Source organism: Paroedura picta, chromosome 2 (assembly GCF_049243985.1).
Source record: "Paroedura picta isolate Pp20150507F chromosome 2, Ppicta_v3.0, whole genome shotgun sequence".
In the NCBI taxonomy this organism is placed as follows: Eukaryota; Metazoa; Chordata; class Lepidosauria; order Squamata; family Gekkonidae; genus Paroedura; species Paroedura picta.
Window position 1 is genome coordinate 143,202,887 of NC_135370.1, and position 21,157 is coordinate 143,224,043.

The following is a 21,157-nucleotide window of genomic DNA, read 5'->3' on the forward strand; positions in this document are numbered from 1 at the left end:
GCTCTAACAATAAATGTCAAGAAACATCTTTTTTAAAAAAATGAATGCTGTTCTTAAAGAGCAATTACATTTTCAGCATCTGAAATGTTTCACAACACTGCGCATTCTGAAGGAGTGAACACGTTAGCATTTCCACACATGCACAGCGGCTGACATAGGGTGGGTGTTGTAGGTATAATTTTGTAACCAACACTCACTTGTTTGTTTACAAAAGAGAATTTCTTTTAGTATAATGTTGTGTTAATCTTATCTAATTTATTCCTATTCAACAAAGTGTTTGCATATAGACACAGTTCTTAGAACTGATCCAGCATGTAAGAACGGATAGGCATTCTGTGATCTGACAGAGTGTTGTTTATATACAGGACGTGCATATAGACTGTTTCAAGGGGTGGGGGGAATTCAATCTATGATTTGAAATTATATTCCCGTATTTCCCATAGACAGAAAGCCAATTCAGGTGACTAGTTTAAGGTTTTCCACCATGTGGCTTGCTTGATCATCTGTGTTATTATAAATGTTTTTCTGCCATGCATTCTTGAATCTCTTCTTAAATAGTCGAATGACCTAATGATCTTGGACAATATAAATCACATTAATCCTGCCCTCCAATTGTACACAGACATTGAATCCTCTGCAGTAAATTTTTTTGCAACAACGAGCACTATGCATCAGCTAGCCAAAAAGCCAGGGGAGCAGATACACACCAGAAGCCATGATTGGCAGAATCCAGAAGTCTCTCAAAGGAAGCACCAGCATGCAGTCAAAAAAGTTAAAAGGCAACGTTTCAGTTATGCCCGATCCAGAAGGATGTAGTCTAACTGAATAAGCTACTCTTTGTAATCTACCCAGCAAAACAGCAGTGGGGAAAGTATTTAAACTAGTAATAAAACAACCCATATGATATCTAGGAACGATCAATAAAAATAATATGGAAGTCTAGGAGGTACAATATATAAATTAATGTACAGTAGTGGTCCCCAACCTTTTTCAGGCTGGGGACCGGCAGCAGCAGGGAGGGTGAATGCCCGGCCGCGCATGCCGTGCATGCGCCACGCGCGGCTAAAAACGCACATGTGCGGCCCTGCTTCCCTCTTCCCCCCTCCCACAGTAAGAAGCTTGCTGGGCCGCAAACTTGCGGCCTGGGAAGTTTCTTACTGTGGGGGGGCGGGGAGAGGGAGCCGCGGCCCAGTGCCAGGGCCTTCGTGGCCCGGCACCAGGCCACGGCCCGGTGGTTGGGGACCACCGATGTAGAGGACATACTACTAACCCTAGGAAGGGTCAACTGATTATCCACGGCTTCCAGTGCTCTGTTAAAAGATAGTATTGCGGCATAATTGCAGATAGATAACAAAAATGCAGGGGACAGCCCCCCCCCAAAAAAACCCTTTCCTAGAAAACAGAACCTTCAAGTAAAGGTAGAAAGCCAGATTAAGCTTGGTCTTCCACCGGCCCAAGACTCAGTTTAAATCAAAGTACCCCAGATGCTATGCAACAGGAAATTTCTTTTTTTTTTTAAATAAAAGCTTCAAAACATTGATCAATAGAGCTATTGACTCATCATCCAAAAATCCACCCCATGTAAAAACTGTGACAGCTTTTTAGCCCTAAAAATTGAATAACTTCAGGAACAAACTGACCCTCTGAAGAAAAAAAAAGAAACAGTGAGTAGCCACTGAAGAATACATAGAGGAGGGTGCACTCTTTATACACTCTCAGTGAGAAGGAAATTTGATAGAGAATGCCTAGATAGCGAAACTGTGATAGCTGCTCAGTTATCTGATTGTTTAGCATCCAAGACAATTGCTTAATCCAAGGGGATCTTGAAAAACCATAACTTCAGATGTTTGCAATTTATTACAAACTGTCACAAATACAATAATTCTGAAACACTATCAGCAGCCTACACAGACCAAGAATAGCATCATCTGCATAAAGTAGTATTGCAGTCTGACAGGTGGCTGGAACCGGAACATGAGGATTCTCCACTGATAATGCCTTAGCAAGGCTGGTAATAAAGAGAGTGAATGGAGGGAAGGGCTGCCATGCATTCTGTATGGGGTAAAGGTTTGAGTGACACTTTCCTACCTGGTTGGATGATCATTAGTGATGTTGAGTGGAAAGATACTTCTCCAGTTTGTAGAATTTAATGGGCAGCATATTTGTTTATGGAACTGACTCGTCTTTTACTCTGTGGTTTCTAGATCATGCAGCTTTTAGTTAGAGCTGATGTCTTCAGTAGGTATCAACAGAACAAGTCAGTAGGTAGAGAGCAACTCAACCACTGTTATTACAGAACCAGGCATTAGCTTATATTTAGAAAACAAGCATGTTTTCCCACACACCCATTGGTCATCTGCATTCTCTAAGAAAATAGCCTTAAAGTCATGATCATGATGAGCAGTAAAATGGGTTGAATGTGCAGATTCCTGGCTCTTTTAATAGGACATAAAAGTGCAATTTGGATGTGAACACGCAGCCATTCAACTTAACATGATGTTTTGTTCTAACAATATCCAGTGCTTGGGAAACAGCATATCATATAGTTTCAGAAACTGTACAACAATGGCCAACATGCCACAAATGCCTGCATCAACTTCTTAGTGCATTTAGTGCATTTTTTGCCATCTTAGCAGAGTTTCCTTCCTTGGCTGTCAGTCTTTGTTGTTACCACTGCTGCTGAAACTGGCAAAACCAAGGAAGGGAGCAGGTAGGATGCCAGAGCTGTGAGATAGAAGCCAGAAAGGTCCATTGAAGAAAGTGGGAAATCCAGGCTGCAAGCACTACATGTTTGTTGTCTTTTTCTTAATGGTGTCTGTCGGCCAGTTGCTGCCCTGTTAATATAAAGGGAAAGGAGGTGTGTGTAACATGGCTGTTGAAAGAGACACTGCCATCACATTGAAACTCCATAAGAACAGGTAGGCTCGACAAGAAGATATATAATCTGCTTTTGGGCCCCACCGGGGAGAGAACTAGGATATGTAAAATAAGGTAAACCAACATCTTTGAACAACTTATCTGTGATTTATCCCTCACAGTGAACATATCACCAAGTATCCAATAAAACAATAGTTAGTGAAAAATATTCTATGAAGAGACATAGTTCTCTTACTAATGCTATCTTTTTTATGCTTAATATATCTTTGTCATCCATATCTAATTAAATGAAGTCTTAGAATACTTTGTGAAGTTTCAAAGCTCCTATGTCTGCTCTCTTTAAAAAAGATTATTTGCTTATCTCTTGAGAGTTAACAGAAGAACTTTATAGTCTATCTTTTGCGATCACTGCAGGCATATTTAATATGTAAGCATTACAAGCTTTTGATATTTACCGACTGGATCAGTGCACTTTCCATCTTCAGACAAATCTCATCTGCAGTTTTCAGGGGCGGGGGGATGTGGTAGATTATTCATAGGATTCCATTGACATGAATATATGCTCACAAGAAGAGGAAAACTATGAATTTGGAAATAAGATTAGTAGGGATGTACTAATTTGATTCTTGCTAACATCAAGACTATGGCTATTGATGATAAGGTACCTTATACAGCAGTTTACCAGGGAGTAGCCAGCAGATTAGCATGGAAGCCCAGGTGGGAGCAATTAGGAACAAGGTGGAGGTGGAGGGGCCAAGAAATAAAAAGGAGAGAGAGCCCAGCGTTTGGGGGTAGGAGTGTGTCTGGAAGGAACCAGGAAAGGGTAGGAGAGGGACATGGCCACTGATGGAGGTCCAAGAGGCAATGTGAAACAGGAATGTAGCAGTGAAAGCCAGGAAGAGCAATTGGGTTCCCCGTGATGTTAAACAACTAATTCCATCTCTAATTTTGTCACTCCCTTCTCCTCCCTCTCGTAGATGGGTAAGGGGGGGTAGGGTTCTGCCATGTTTTTCTGATGTTGTGATTGTCCACTTTAATGGGGTTTTAATGGAGTTTTAGTCAGACTTTTGTAAACCGCCACAAGCCTCTCGGAAGTGGCAAATAATAATAATAATAATCATCATCATCATCAAAGTCTGAGGAAGACAGCTGGAAAACCTCAGACCTGGATGTTATCAGAGAGGGTGAAGAAATACATGCCTCCCAGAAGGAAGTAATGAAGAAGACAGCTGTTGGTCTTCCTGTCAGAGAAAGGACTGGCCTTGAGAGAGGGTCTAGCAGCGGGCCTACAAGGACTTTGTAAAGCAAGAGGCAACTTGGGTGAGATCCTTGGGTGAACAAGCAAGCCAAATAGCTTTCACTAGAGTGGCAGTGGAAACTTAACTGATTTATGAGAGCTGCTGTGGAGATAACTCAGTGTGACTAAATAAAAGAACGCCTAATTTGCAGTACTTTGGAGTCTCTGACCTTTGTCACTCTCTGTAAAAGGACGGGATTGGTGTGAACTGCTACATTTTATATTTGCTTTCCTTTCTTCCAGGCATCTAGCTGTAAGTCAGGCGAATCTTTAGAAGGTTCTCAATAAGACTGTCAGGTCTGCTTCCCTAATCCTTACACTTAATATGGTGCAGTGACTACAACATTGAACTTAGATCACACAAAGCAGTACTCAGTTTCTGCTCAGCTATAAAGCTTTCCATCTGACCTTGGGCACTCACTTTCTCTCAGGATAACACCCAAGGTTATTGTGAGGATAAAAACAGAGGGGGCGGGATAGGTATGTCATGTTGCGTTTCTTGGAGGAATATAAATATGGGTATATAGTGCTTTTTTGTTTTTTTTAAAAGGAATCCAGTACTCATAAGGTTGCACTGATTTCTCCCAGTTCCTTCCTCAGGACTTGGGAGAACAACCCTAAAAAGTGCTAGTATCAGTGAGAACTGCCATGAAAAGCCCTCTCTGTGTGTATCCCGTATTTATGAGTGAAAGGCAAGAAGATTGATAACAACAACAGCAAAAAACTGCAAACATAGAAAAAATAGAGATCAATTTGACAAACTAGGTAAAGATTGAGTGGGTATCAAGGCCTATCCTAGCTTGTATCTGGGAGTAAGATGAAAAAAGAGCTTGCTGTACCCCAGGGTGTTGTGCATTTAGGACATTCTAGGAGAAGACCCCTCTGCCACTTCTGCAACAGCAGCCTTCCATTCAGGTTTTGGAAGCAACAGATCAGGAAAACCCTGAGTGGATTGGTTCATCTTCAGAGTGGTAAAACTTGGACCAGCTAGAGGAGTGCAAAGGGCCTCTCACACTCCAGTCTATCTGTTGGAAGGTACTTTAGATCTTGGCAGGGTCAAGGCCCTAACTCTAGAACATTGCCCTGTCTACATAAAGGGGCAATGCTCTCAGATCTTTGTATAAACCTGAAGTTAAATCCAAATCAGGTAACATTATCTAAATAGTGCAATCCTTTCCCAGGTCATTTGCTTCCAGTTTTAGAATCCCTCTCCTTACTGACTACAGTCTGGCATTTGTTAAGTCGATAGAAGTTTCAGGTAGCTATGTTGGCTCAAGAGAAAGCCCAGAAACAAATCCACGTGGTACTCTTTATTACACTAAAAACGACACAAAACAGTGTATGATTTTGAACAGGGAATTTGTGTGTTTCATTTGGCATTAAAGAGAGATTGAATTTACTACTTTTATTTAAATGCTTAGTGTCATTGTTATCACCGGCTATCATTGTTATCACCGTCTCCTGCCTGTAAGGCCAAGTTTTCCTGATATCTATTTTATTTTTATTTATTGGGCTTTTCTGCTGCCACTCCTAGTCAGCTAGCCCGCGGCGGCTCACAACAAAAATCGAACAATAAAATCAAGACACTAAAAATCCCTGCCCACCCCAAGACCAGCTGGGTGAGAGGGTAAATGAGGATGTTAAAGTTGGGGAGAGGATTACACCTTGCAGTACCCCGCAAGGGAGGTAGTATCAGTGCAGCTGTGTCTCAACAGCAATACTCTGTCCACAGGCCTGGACACAGTTGCAATGAAAGCTGCGTAAAACTCCCTATAAGATGTTCTCAAGGCTTCATCATGAGTTTTCCTCCAAATTCGCTCCAGTCATCTCAGCTTTCTTTTCCTTTCACATAGCTCCTCCATATACCAGGAGCCTCGTTTAAGGCGGGGTTGGAGAGGATGGGGGAGTGATCTAATGGATAGCAACTAGCATTCAGCTGTGCCAGTCACTGAACAACTCTTCTAATGAGTTGTCAGGAGGCAACTCTTTAAGCATGGGGAGTAGATGATAGATTTCCCAACACCTTATAAATTGCAGTCACTTTTGAAAATCATTTAAAGCAGTGAGTAATACATATAACATTTTTATAACACTTTTTCTGTTACTTGCAGAGGATGGCAGCTCTTTGTGGAGATTGAAGTCTCCCAGAACTGTCTGGGGTACTTGTGTATTTTAATTCAGATGAATCTCGCATTGCAAGATCTGGTTATATAGAATCATAGAATCATCGAGTTGGAAGGAGCCATACAGACCATCTAGTCCAACCCCCTGCTCTACACAGGATCAGCCCTAAGCATCCTAAAGCACATATATAATGTGTCAAGCCTCTTTTACCTTCTCTGGCAATACTTTTTGGAGTCTAATTGTAAAAACATAAGTGTTGTGTTAATCAAAGATTATATGAAGTTCATTCACAAGGAAGTCTCTGGTTTTAAATGTGTTGCTTGCAAGACAGAGCTTTACTTTGCACAAGCTGAATGCATCTTTTAAATGTGCTCCAATCCTTGCAAAGTAGCTACAGTGGTTAGTGCTTCATAATACTTGCAAGGGTTATGGACTTCCAGCAAGTTATCTAAACAGTATCTTTGCAAGAGTTGTAGTATTTTTTTAATGAGATAGTGAGCTTGCCCAAAGTCCCTGGCAGAAGTCTTGGCCTCACCAGCATCATGTATAAATCCAGTAGCTCCCATTATCCGCTGGGGCTTCTTTTGTGGTGCTGGGAGGTTCTTGAGGAAAGAATTTGATAGCCCCCAACAAGTAACAAATGGAAAACGGGTAGTCGGTATACTGAAGATGCATATGCATAGTCTCAAGATTCTGTTGTGATTTATGAATTCTGTTGTGATTTAAGTTATATTTGTGAATTGTGATTTATTTAGTTTGAAGACTCAACTTTCTTAAAATTGCCATCTTTATTAAGGCAGATTGGATTTGAATTTGAATGTGGCCTGTTCCAAAATTAATGGATGGTAAACTTTTAGAGCGTAAACATAAAATATCTTTGGCCTCAAAAATCTTGTACTTAGTATGGTTTCACTCAGAACTCCACGCAGTGAATAAAGGTGTGATCTGTTTGCTTTCACTAGCAAGAAATGTAGCTCTGTTGAACTTTACATCTGTGATTAATATTATGGATCTCCATGACTCATGTCTCTGATTATGTACTCTGCCTTATTTCTCTGTTTGCTGATTTTGTGCTAGTCTGGATTCAGAGGGCTGGATTGTTGTGTGTGTGTGTGTGCCAAATGCCATCAAGTCACTTTTCACCCAGTGAATTAATATCTTCAAAAATTCTGCATTGTTATCAGGCTTTCAAACTGAAGGCTGTGGCTTCCTTTACAGAGATAATCAATATTATGTTGTGCCTTCCTCTTTTCTTGCTGCTCTCAAATTTTCCTCACTTTATTGTCTTCCATTCTCATAATGTGACTAAAGCACCATAGCTTCAAATTAGCCATTTTAGCTTCTAGGGCAGCTTTTCTCAACCTTTTTATTGTTGGGAAACCCCTGAAACATTTTTCAGACTTCAAGAAACTCCAGAGGTGATGCCAGCAGGCCACACCTTCCTACCATGCCCCCAGAAGTCACATGTCACTAGAAGTGGCATCACCTGGACACTTCCACCAGATGTGACATCATGCTCCGTCTTCTCCTTTGCCTCTAATGCCAGAAATGGCCCAGCAGCCTACTCCACTTGGCCAGGAATAGAGCTGGGGCAGGCATCTGCTGCTCCATCGCCCCCTGCCAATGCTACAACGCAGTTAAGTTAAAAATGAGAGTACTTAACCTATTTGGATTCCAGTTTCTACCAGCTGAGATGAGCCAGTAAGTATTTTTATGACTGGGGCCCCTCACCATTTCACCCCCTCCAGGCCCATCGTTAGCCATTTTTGTATGGGGGGGGGGGCAGGTCGACATAACCATATTGGGTCATATCATCTGTTTTTTCCCCAAAATTTAAAAAGTATATATAAAAATTAATTAACTCTCACCCAATCAGCAAACCCTTTTTGGGCTGTTGAGAAATACCAGACTTTCATGAAACTCTGGTTGAGAAAGCCTGTTCTAGGGAGAATTCAGAATTGAATTGATCTAGAACCCACTTATCTTTTTGATGGCCTACAGTACTTGTAAAAAACTACTCCAACATCACATTTCAAAGGAATCTACTTTCTTCCTGTCAGCTTTCTTCATTGTCCAACTTTCATACCAATACCTAGTAATGCCGAATACTGTGGCATGAATTATCTTGGCCACCAGAGACAGATCTATATATTTATGGATCTCTTCTAGTTCCTTCATGGCTTCCCTTCCCAGTCTCCATCTTCTGATTTCTTCCTTGCAGTTTCTCATTTGGTTGATGATAGAACCAAGGAATAGAAAATCTTGAACAATTACAATTTATTTGTTGCAAACCTTAAGGTTGGTGTAATTGCCCAGTAGTCATTACTTTTGTCTTCTTGATGTTCAGTTGTAATCCTACTTTGCCACTTTCTGCTTTAACCTTCATCAATAGTAATTTCAAGTCTTCTTTATTACCTGTAAGAAATATGGTGTCGTCTGTTGGATTGCTGCTGGGACATTAACCCTGCATTTTCTGCCAGGGCTAATGGTACCATCTCTTGGAGCCTAGGAACTGATTGCAGCAGTCACTTTATAGTTGTTTGATTCATCAAAATAATTTCAATTCATGTTGAAGACAACTGTAGGTTTGAACTGTGTATTTCTTTTCATTAAGATGCCTGTCTGTATACTTTGTTTTGCATTTTTTCTAGGTTGAATGGCAGCAACTAGATTATCTAGTAATTGACATGCCTCCAGGAACAGGAGATGTACAGTTGTCAATCTCACAGAATATCCCAATTGCAGGTAATCTCATATTTAGATCTTACTAATGGTTAAAGCAACTGGAAATTGGGGGGGGGGGATGGAAACATAATGGGTTACAGCCTTCAGAAGGTTCTGCTAATGGTAGGAGGGAATTTTGTGGATTTTCTTCCTCCATGTGCTGTCTCCAACTCCCCTCATGTGCTGTTCCTAGGGGATAGATCAAGATGGGTAACCATGCTGGCCTGTCTGTAGCAGTAGAAATGAGCAAGAGTCCAGTAGCACCTTAAAAACTAACAAAATTTGTGGCAGGATGTGAGCTTTTATGAATCAGAGATCATTTCTTCAGATACCAAATTGAAGGGAGCAGTGATTCATGAAATTATCCCATTATGTTACTGTTCTCCTGTTATGACTGTTTCACTATTGTTCAATTTATCATGTTATCTGTACTGTTTTTTTCTCTCCAATTCCATGTAAACCACCCTGAGCCTCAGGGGAGGGCAGTCTATAAATAAATAAATAAAGTTCATTTCCTGCTGCAGATTTTGTTAGTCTTTAAGGTTCTTCTGGACTCTTGCTCTTTTGTACTGTTCCTAGTGCGTCCACAGTTTGTCAGGACAAACATTTCAGGAAGCATTTTAGTCTGCATATAGGGGCAAGGGATAAAGTCCCATTCCGCTGACAGATATTGCTTTCATTAGTGGAGATTTACTGTGGAGCCAAAGTGACATCTCATTCCCACAGGTAACTTGTGAAAACGAGTTTGGAATAAAAATATTCAGTTTCAAGCAGATGCAACTACCAAATAGGTTTCTTAAGTCACCTTTCAGTTGGCCTGCCTGAGAGAATGGCCATTGATATGTAACCTGCAAGATGAATAGAGTTTTCTTAATATTGACTCCAAATCATAACCATTTAATTGTTTGCAATCTTCTCAATCCAGCATACTGTCTATATGCACGTCCTGTATGTTTAATAGAATGGATAATTTCAATAGAACATCTTATGAGATTATGAGAAGGGGAAGAAGTGTATTTCTGACTTTTCAAAGGGCTAGGGAGGAGAGAAACATGGCTACAAGGGGCCTGGCCTGTGAACAAGCATAGAGGTGAGAACTGATATGGCAGCAATTAGTTTGTTGTATTTATTTGTTATATTTCTATACCACCCTCCCTTATGGCTCAGGGCAGTTTACAAATAACATTTGTAGCTTGCAAAGTTATAGCTTGCAGCTCATCGTACATAGAACACAGAACCCAAGAAGAAGATGAGTTGGTTCTTATATGCCTCTTTTCGCTACCTGAAGGAGGCTCAAAGTGGCTTACAGTCACCTTCCTTTTCCTCTCTCCACAACAGACTTGAGGTGGGTGAGGCTGAGAGAGCCCTGATATCACTGCTCGGTCAGAACAGTTTTATCGGTGCCGTGGCGAGCCCAAGGTCACCCAGCTGGTTGCACGTGGGGGAGTGCAGAATTGAACCCGGCTCACCAGATTAGAAGTCTGCACTCCTTACCACTACTCCAAGCTGGCTCTTGTAACAGTTTGAATGGGGATGTTCTGCTGAATACCAGTTAAATATGCTTAAAGATGATACTTAGAATAGGTATGTTTTTTATGTTAGTAGGCAGTTTGAAAATTAGATATGGGAGCCTTCCCTTCCACTATGCACACAATGTTTTGTTTAAACATTTAACTACATTGACCTCTGAACTTTAAAGAGCACTTTGATTGGTTGTGATTAATGGGGAAAGGGATCATGAACAAACTCACACTTTGAAAGGGATGTTAGAGAAAAAATAATGTACATGACAAACATGCACACTTGCTTTTTAGAATCTCTGCTATGGGAAACCAATCTAGAATCTGGATGGAAGGAACTGACAGCAGTAAAGTAAATACTAGACGGCAAAAATCTGACATCTATCCAGTTACTTAAAATTATTTTCTTACCAGGATCCAGTGTTCACAATGCAGCAGCAGAGAGGTTTTTTAAAATTGTATTAAGCCTATTCCTATTCCTTATATTGACAGAACTTGACCTGTCAGTCCAAGAAATTAATCTAGACAATCCCCCTGAACTCAGTAGATTATTTGTGGAAGCAGAAACTTTAGTGTTGACTAGAATTTTCTTTCGTGTTAAGAACTTACAGTTGGATCTTATAATATACCAACCACCCTAGTTGCTTCTTTCAATAGAATGTGAGTCTGCTGTTATTACTCAAGCCTGAATTATATTTGGTGCTGGCCATGGGGGGAAAACAACAGATAAGTGTATTCTATATCATTTGCCCGTGAGTCACATTAGCATGCTAATGCTGTGTACTCACAGATCATTAGTTTGCTAAGAGTTCTCATGAATGGGCCACTGCACATATAATACCTTATGAGATTGTGAATGCTGGAATCCATCTGAGCCCCTGCTTGTATAGGCCAGCTTGCATGCCATTGGACATGATGGGAAAATGGTGCATGTTGAGCCCTACATAAATAAACTTCCTCCTTGTAGCCTGAATCACATATAAGTTGGTGTTCAGAATAGATTCAAGTGGGTAGCCGTGTTGGTCTGAAGTAGCACAATAAAATCAGATTCCAGTAGCACCTTTAAGACCAACAAAGATTTATTCAGGGCGTGAGCTTTTGGGTACAAGCACTCTTCCTCAGACTACGAACTCCTTACATAACAAGGAATATAATTTTTTGTTGGTGTTCAGAAGGAGAGATATGCATTCAGATATATCCAGTCTGATATATCCACTTATCATTATTTCCTGGATATAATGCAGTCTCTGGGATTTTCCAGGATATCTGAAAAATCCTGGAAATATTTGGGGTTACAACCAGATATATTGGGAGCCAGTGTTTTAAGGCCCCCAGAGCTGTTTTTTCTTTATTTTTCCAATGTGTCTGTGTCTTCCCAGGGCTTAGTATTAGCTTACTAAATTGGTTTTGCTTGATTCTGCTAATTTACCATACATTAGTTTTGTTGGTCTTGCTACATTGTATTCTTTCATGAGCTACTTTGTGTAGAGTTTTCTTTTTTGCAGCCGATTCTCAGGTTTGACATTACATTTGATTCTTGGTTTGTATATTGGTTCTGGTTCTCTGATTGCCCATTTATTGGGCTTACACAGCAGTCCTGTTCTATTTATCTTGGATGACTGATTGGTTTGACATTGGTTTGTGTTAGGCTTGCCACATTGGTTTGTGGTTTTGCTGGGATTCCCTAGTTCTGCACTTGACTTTGTTGATTCTGTCTGCTTTGAGAGGCTTTTGGGCCAGGGGTTGCTTTGCTGCTTATTCTTGCATATTTAGTATTCTTTGTTCTGGAGAAAGCATAGGACCCCCCCCCCCAGTTGGATTTTTTGGTCTAATTCCATTGAAATATGGGGGTTATTTAAAGGAAAGGCAGTAGCAGCAGCTCCACTGCAATTTTGGTGCATTTTGTTCTAAAAACTTCCCCTCCTGCCCTACATAAAAATTCCCTATAAGGAATAAAGGAGACAAATAATATTGGAATCCCTTAAAAGGAAAAAAAAAACATTCAAAACCCACAGATCCAAATACCAAACCAGTATTTTTTTGTCTTGATATCTTGATTTCAAAAATACTGATTTTTTTTCCAAGCTGCACATGCCTACTTAGGAGGATGCCAGCATGCACAGTTTCATGCCTCATGTAAGATATTATGGATAATATATCTTATGGGAAGATAATCAATGTGTACAATGCATTATTCTACATGCATCAATTTAAATTAATGTTATACAGTCATAAATACAACTCGACTTCCACATACATGATTGGGTCCTTTCATGTTATCCTAGCTGCATCAGATCTTCTTATACACAGGCACCTCTTATGTTTGAAGAGCCCCTGTGCTTACATTGCAAATGTTTGGGTCCAGGTTTCCATGACAGTTATGCAAAAGCTATGGAATGGGCTTGTCATTAATAAAGTCACTTGGTCACCATTATCAACTAGCATTTGCATCCAGATAAAGACTTAAGAAGAAGAGTTGGTTTTTATACCCCGCCGTTCACTGCCTGAAGGAGTCTCAAAGTGGTTTACAATCACCTTCCCTTCTTCTCCCCACAATAGATACCTTGTGAGGTAGGTGAGGCTGAAAGAGCATTGAGAGAAACTGCTCTATGAGAACAGCTTCTAACAAGACTGTAACTAGCCCAAGGTCACCCAGCATGTAGAGGAATGGGTAATCAAACTTGGCTTGCCAGATTAGATAGAAGAAGAAGAGAAGAGTTGGTTCTTATATGCCGCTTTTCTCTACCCGAAGGAGGCTCAAAGCGGCTTACAGTCGCCTTCCCATTCCTCTCCCCACAACAGACACCCTGTGGGGTGGGTGAGGCTGAGAGAGCCCTGATATCACTGCTCGGTCAGAACAGTTTTATCAGTGCCGTGGCGAGCCCAAGGTCACCCAGCTGGTTGCATGTGGGGGAGCGCAGAATCAAACCCGGCATGCCAGATTAGAAGTCTGCACTCCTAACCACTACACCAAACTGGCACTACACCATCACTGCTCTTAACCACTACACCAAGTCATAATTTGCAGCACATTTTCTAGTTATGGGTTTAGTTTATGCATACACGCATACACGTTCAGTTTGGTGCTGTTTGAACCATAATTGATTATTTACTTTCATACCAGGAGCCTTGTGCTCTCGTTTTGGAAAGACCCAGATTAAATATTATTGAGACTCCTATAGTGCAGAAAGTTTAATTATTTGGAGAATTCTGTGCCTTAAGTGATGTCTATGAAATACACAGTAATAACAGTTTTCAGTTGAATAGTGTTTGGGGAAATAACTATGTAAATAAAACTAGCAGTGACTTTTATCTGTTGAAGGCAGAGGCATGAATTTCTGCATACAGATAATGTGAGCCAACATCAGAACATGTCAAAAGAGGCATAATCCATGCAATGTCTTGTTCATTCAATCATCCTTAATATAGTACATCTCCGAAAAGTGATTAGGAAAAAAATTATACATTCTTCTTAAGTAGCACTGCATCTCGAGTGAATTTCAGTCACATTTGCTGATTTTAATGATCAAAACAATTTCATACTTATCAATCCTATTAATCCTGCAGAGGGAACACAGCTTAGGGGAAAGAGTTTGTTTCTCAATGAGATGGTTAATATTTGAAAGCGAAATCTTTTTTCCTACAAGTGAATAAGTGAGTTTGGTATGGGAAGGAGTAATTTCTTCATAGCAGAGAATGTGTTCATCCTGTATATAATGGTGGAGTTTGTCTGTGTGGGTTTGGAAGGAGGCATTACTCTACAGAAATATAATTGAAGAGAATAAGAAAGCTCTGGTTTCAAAATTTCACTGGGAATAGTAATGGAATAATAATAGTAAGTAGCTTGACCTACAGTCTAAAGAATTATTTAATATTTAAGAAGAAGAAGAGTTGGTTTTTTTAACCCGCTTTTCACTGCCTGAAGGAAATGGCCAAACCCAAAATATCCTGAAAATAGTTGCACTTGATATGCATTGAAAGAATAGTTGGATTTTATACCCCTCTTTTCACGATGCAAAAGAGTCTCAAAGAGACTTCCCTTCCTCTCCCCACAACAGACACCCTGTGAGGTAGGTGGGGCTGACAGGACTGCTTAGCCCAAGGTCACCCGGCTGGCTGCATGTGGAGGAGTGGGGAATCAAACTTGGTGCTCCAGATTAGAAGTTTCCACTCTTAACCACCACACCAGGCTCTTAACCACTACACCACCACCCCAGATATGATTTGGTTACAGCCTTCAGATGGACTTCCTCAAATGCAATGTGAATTATGCTGGTTATATTTGACAGACTAGATTATCATCAATCTAGAAATAGAGACAGATACATCTCAGCCTCAGATTCATTCCATATTTGCTGTGTTCATGAAGAAAGTTTTTCTTGTGCACTGGCTCCCTATATGGATATGAAGGCACTGGCAAACCACCCCATATTGAGTCTGCCATGAAAACGCTAGAGGGTGTCACCCCAAGGGTCAGACATGACTCGGTGCTTGCACAGGGGATACCTTTACCTTTAAGCCACCATATGGATATGTCTAGGCCACCTAAAAAAGAGCCTAGTTGGCATGAAGGGCCACCTATCCAGTGCAATCTTCTCTTCTCTATGATCCCATAGCCAAGGTTATGGCTCACTTGCTTCCATTTCTCTGATATTTTGTGCAGAACTATGCATAAATACAAGCATTTAATATGCTACCCATCCACACACAATTACCTATTGAGACTTAGACTAAACTGCCTTCTAGGAAAAACAGTTTTATCTTTCCCCTTGATTTTTGTAAGATCTTACTCATAAATTTAGGGAAAGAACATGCCAATACCTACTTCATATACTTACTTTAATGCCAACTGAGATGCCATGTCCTCAGTGCTTCCCACACCGATTGTCATGCTTGAATACAAGTAGAAATCCCCATTGTCCACGTACAAAAGGTTTTCCTGACTGAAGCTTAGTTATACTCTGCCCGTGTATTTAAATATTTCCACAGCTCATGGTCTTCAGGCATGTTTCTTATGTCCTTCTTGAAAGCTGAGTAAGCTGTTGCAGAAAATGTTCTACATTTTATATGTTGTCTTTATTGTGTTGTAGTAGAATAAGGTAAAGGTTAAGAGCAGCTGCTTCTAATCTGGTGAGCCGGGTTGAATTCCACACCCCTCCACATGCAGAGAGCTGGGTGACCTTGGGTTCATCACAGCCCTGATAGCGCTGTTCTGACTGAGCAATCCTAATAGAGCTCTCTTAGCCCCACCTACCTCACAGGGTGTCTGTTGTGGGGAGAAGAAGGGAAGGCGGTTGTAAGTCACTTTGGGACTCCTTTGGGTAGTGAAAAGAAGGGCATAAAAATACTTCTTCTTCATTGTCCTAATAGCTCACATTCGCTTGATCTTGCCAGAGGTCAGAAGCTAAACTGGGATGGTACTTGCATAGAAGATCACTAAGGAAGACTGGGGCTGCTATGCAGAGAAAGGCTAATGGCAAACCGCCTTGAAATCCCTGGGACTTGATGCCACACAACCTTATGTTTATATGTGGAATTATATTAGGTTTTTATAATGCAGATGTATAGATTTCTTTCTTCTAGAGCACAAAATATCCTAACAATTTCAATAATTGTAATACTGATATGGATCCACTGCAAAATATTCAAAGAATTCAAGAATATTCATCCATCTTAAGTGGGTCTTCCATTGTATTTGTATGATTGTTAGTAATGGTAATGTACACATTTTCTCTTTTTAGGGGCTGTGATTGTGTCCACTCCCCAGGATATAGCTTTACTGGATGCCCGTAAAGGAGCTGAGATGTTCAGAAAAGTGAACGTCCTTGTAAGCATTTGAATCTCCTGAATCATTATATGTGTTGGCTCAGGAATGACCAACTGGTAGCCAATTGGCAAGGTCTGTCCTCTAAAGTAATATGCATATGTAAAAAGAACAACAATAACAAAAAAATTAAACTACCATTTTGGAAACTGACACTCCCTGAAAAGCTGCATGTATTTAATTGGGAAATAGATTCAGATGGATAGATATGTTGGTCTGAAGAAACAAAACAAAATTTGAGTCTGGTAGCACCTTTAAGACCAATGATGTTTAATTTTGGGTATAATGTGCACAAAAGCTTATAACCAGAATTAAACTTTGTTGGTCTTAAAGGTGCCATTGGATACAAACTTTATTAATTTGAGTAATTGATGTTTTAATGTACCTCAGGGGTGACTACTGAGAGTGAAGAAACAAAGGGGATTGTGGGCTATATTTTAATTCAGCTTTGCATTTCTAAATATATTAGGATCCATAGGCTCTTTCCCTCCCTTTTCATGAGACTCGCAATTACCTAGCAAGTACAATTCATAGACTGGAGCCTAAGGATTCTTTCTGTTAAATGTTTCACTGGTGCATGGAGTTTCACTATCTCTGGTGGAACATACTTCTTCAGCTGGAACAAAGCTTTTTACACCAGAGGAATGGCCCCTATTAAGCGGAAAGGATTTACAGGATCCAACATGATATATAAGAAAACTTGGAAAGGAATGAAAGGCTTCTAGGCAGGGCTAACTTAAGAAATCTTGTTCCTAGAAACACAGCTAGTCTGTTGCCTGAAGAATGAAAAGAGAATACTGAAAGAAACCTTCAGTACACCTACAATATATGTTGTCAATGGTGAAAAGAAGAAATGCTTTATGGATTACCTTTCTTTGGACCAATGAATATGCAGTAGAATTGTAGGAGATTTGAACAGATGGCAATTAGGCAGGTTGAGCAGCAGATCTGCGAGACTCTTGGGAGACCTCCTTTGCACCCTTGCCTGTTCCCTTGGCTCAAGTAGTGGCAGCAGCTTGGGCTTCCACTCCTCTCCCTGGACAGAGACCCACCCATTACTTTTCCTCTTCCCTGCCACTCTACCCACCTGCCCCACTCTGCAGGGATTAGGGGGAATGGTAACCCCTCATAGACTCTGTCCACCCCCATTGGCCTCCAGTGATTCCACATCTTCCTGTTTGACTAATGTGATAGCAGCTCCCCTTCCACTCATGCCAGGCCAGTAGAGGAGCATTATCTGCACCAGTGCTGAGAGCTCTCCAGAGTTGGGGAGAGTTAAGCTTCCCCTTCCATTAAAAAAAAAGAATGTGCGATTTTTCTGCAAATATGGCGCATGCGTAGGTTTGTTGAAACATTGGTTATGAGTATTAGATATATGTTGATTGAGGAATAACACTAAGAAGGTAGACTGTGTAATTGCCATATGCATAGAACATGTAAAAGATTGTGAGTGGTTAAATGGAAAATGGAGCAAAGTAATTTATATATCAGAATGTGAGGCATCCAGGAAGAAAATTTGAGCTCAATTGTTGCAATAATTTCTAAAATTAACAGAAGTAATATCAGATGACATCAATTCTAAAAATACCTACCAATTCAATATGCAGTAGTGTGGATATTTGGACATGTCTATGACCTTGTTTGATTTACAGTGTCATTCTATTCAGACACTCCCTTCTAAGCTGTATTAAGGCTAGATACAGGTGTGATTTTAAAAGAGGATTGGGTCTGTAGAGAAACCAAGTGCCTTTTGTGAACAAATTTGTGCCATCACTGTACATGGCACATTATATAGTTTGAATAGCAAAGGGTAAAAGCAAATGCAACTCAGTCGCAATCTTGGTCTGAAGGCATAAACTGCAGCTATTTGCATCTGGTCAATATCTTCTGGAAGTGCACATAAGCTGCCTTCACCATGGAAGAAAGAAGGCATCTTTAAACCGCCCGTGGCGCCGCGGGCGCCACGGACTAAATAAATGGCTAAGGGGTTCTAGGGCGGGATGTGTCCATGATGAGGAAGGCTTCCTCCAGACGGACAATCGGAGGGTCCAATCGGCAGGCGCGCAGCGCCTGCCAATTGGTCCCTCCGATTCCCAGCCCCAGCAACTGCGAGCCACGCACAGCGCGGCTCACAGTTGCTCCCTTTGCTGCTGGCCGCAAGGGAGCCCCCGGCAGCCGTGCTCCGTGAGAGGCGCAAAGCCTCTCGCCGCGTTAGTCCGCCATCCGAGCGAGTCCCCGCCAGTCGGAGCTCAAAAAGACCCGCCCGCAACTCAACATGGCCGCCGAGGACACCCCGCCGCCGCCGCCCGCCCTTGACCACGCCTCCTCACTAAGGTGCCCTTCCTTTCCGCGCGCTGCCCTGTCCCTCCCTCTCCCCCCACATTCTAGCGCCCATTGTATTTTGTTTACAATGGGCTCTTTTCCTAGTATAAATATAAATATGTCATCGATAAAACAGAGAGTTGGAGAGTGGAGAATCTAGGGGAGGGTTAAATACTCTTTAATGTTGATCTTTAATCAGATAGCTCAGGCTTTCACAACATGGTAGGTTTGCATCTTACCAGTTTGCTCGGTTTAACATAGAGGCTACCCTTTGCTCAAAGAAGCTTCATCTGGTGGAAGAGCTTCTTTCACTGGGGCAGTAGTCCTCTCTCTGCTAAGCAGAAAAGTAGAATACAATCCATGTTTACATTTTTGTAAAACAAGTTTGATAGAAACATGCCACAGATGATAGACACTGCTGTTGGCAGAACTACTAAATGGTTAATCTTGGTATAGTCTTTGGATGCAGTGAAATCCAAAAGATCAAATATAAAAGCAGATGTGTTTGATATTTTGCAGTGCATCAGATTTGTATAATCAAAACTGCTTAATCAAAGCACAGAATTTACTCATAGAATCTATGGGGCACAATGTTCCTGAGAAAGAAACAAAAGTCTCATAATAAAATATAAAATGAAGACAATTAACATAGCCTCTCTATTGTTCAAACTGTAACATGTCAGAGAGATGTGCACTGATTCTGCTTGTTTAGTTTTCTTTCTCGCTTCTACTTATGTGTGTCCTGAGCTACTTAGCTAAATGTTGAATAGGACTGATTCTGAAGGACAAAGGCTCACATTTTTGTGAACATTTCTGCAATTTCAAAAAAATTTCCTCCCTTTGATTTCTTGGTGATTTTTGTTAGAGTGTTCAGAAGTATTTGACAAATCAGGAAGTGTTTCCTAACTCTGAATTAACTTTGTGGACCTCAGTGAGACATCATAGCTGAATCTGATTGGCTATTATAATGTCACTAGAATTAAAACCTGTTGTAGCTGATACAATGGGTGCTAGCAGTGGGGAGGGAAGAAAATAGCAAAGAGAGAGGGAGGTAGAAAAGAAGAGACTGATTAAGATAGAGAGAGCTTAGCATTGGGAAGAGTAAGGGGAGGAGTTGTCCAGTCTGTAAGGGCATGAGGTTGAATGTGTTGTGTGGGAGGTTGTGGTGGCATGGTGACCAATGAGGGAGTGGGTGCGGAGAGATGGGTGTCAAGAAACTGTGGTGTGGAATGTTAGTTGAGTGTGGGAGAGGACTGACCTTTAGGAATTGTGGCATAGTGATTACCGATTAGCTTTTCAGAGCCATGTCTTCAGATAGGTGAAGGGAAAATCAGACTGGAGACTATTCTTAGGGGGAGATTATATAGCAACTGATTCTTCCCAGTTGTCCCTACTCCTTCTGTCTCCATTCTTTTACTGTTGATATAATGTTATGTACCCACATGCTTCTTTCATTGTTGCCCCTTAGAAGAAGAGATTGATTTTGTACCCTGCTGTTTACTACCAAAAGGAGAAACAAAGCAGTTTACAAACACCTTTTCCCTTCATCCCCCCACAATAGACAACCTGTGAGGGATGTGGGTCTGAGAGCTCTGAGAGAACTAGGAATGGGCCACAGTCACCCAGCAGGCCTCAGGTGTCTCTAAGCAGTTTAAAATTGCCTTCCCTTTCTTTTCCCATAATAGGCCCCCTGTGAGGGAGGTGAGCGTAGGGGCCGAAGTTGGCTGCACCCTGATAGGTCAGTATTCAACTTGGACACCCCAGACATGCTCCTCCCATAGGGGCATTTCACAAATATATAGAGGAACCATCGATAATGATTGCTATCTTAATGTCATGTGATTCCGCTGTTGACTCAAATTGCTGATGTGGTTGTTATCAACAACCACGTCTAATAATTAATTATAAGGGTGGGGCGGGGGACAACAGCAAAGCAAAAACAGAGCTGGGGAACAATGACAACAAACAGGATAAAGAAGCGGGGGAGGGGAAGTATACACTCAATTCAGGCAAGGGAGCAGTTGAAAGTATTACTTTTAATCTGAAAATAGAAGAACATTCTGTAGGACTGTAATGATGAAGTGCAGCTAAATAGTATTCTTTGTCTAAGCCAACATATTAGGAACAATTACTCTTCGTCATATGTGTTATTGAACTTCATTAAGAATAAGATCAATCATCCCTTTTTAGATAGTCATGTGGAAGAAATCCTTCCTGAGGAATTCTGTTGTTTTGCCTTGTCTCTGCTAGACAGCTAAAGTCCACCCTGACGATGTAATTAGCATTGGTGTTTAGGCTGAAGCTCCAATTCCAAAATTCTTTTCAGAATTCCCTCTGCAGAATAATACCAAGTATCCATGGAGCATTTGGCGTTTATAATAAATATTTTCTATAAAGTGATGACTGCGAATATTATTTCAATATTTTGCGTGTTGAAAATGTATGGTCTGCCCGATCTTTTTAAAAACA

General features: G+C 41.0%; 1 protein-coding gene across 4 annotated transcripts in view; it reads left to right on the top strand.

The window, feature by feature from the left end:
* NUBPL (NUBP iron-sulfur cluster assembly factor, mitochondrial) overlaps nucleotides 1-21,157 on the top strand; it is a 130,586-nt gene that overhangs the window by 90,050 nt on the left and 19,379 nt on the right. For all 4 annotated transcript variants that reach the window (XR_013228475.1, XM_077323048.1, XM_077323047.1 and 1 more), the window contains 2 exons: nucleotides 8,950-9,043; nucleotides 16,284-16,369. Coding sequence is in view for 3 of the 4 variants with exons in the window: in XM_077323048.1 (XP_077179163.1) it covers nucleotides 8,950-9,043; nucleotides 16,284-16,369 (180 nt within the window). In the remaining variant the exon portion in view is untranslated. The remainder of the gene's footprint in view (nucleotides 1-8,949; nucleotides 9,044-16,283; nucleotides 16,370-21,157) is intronic.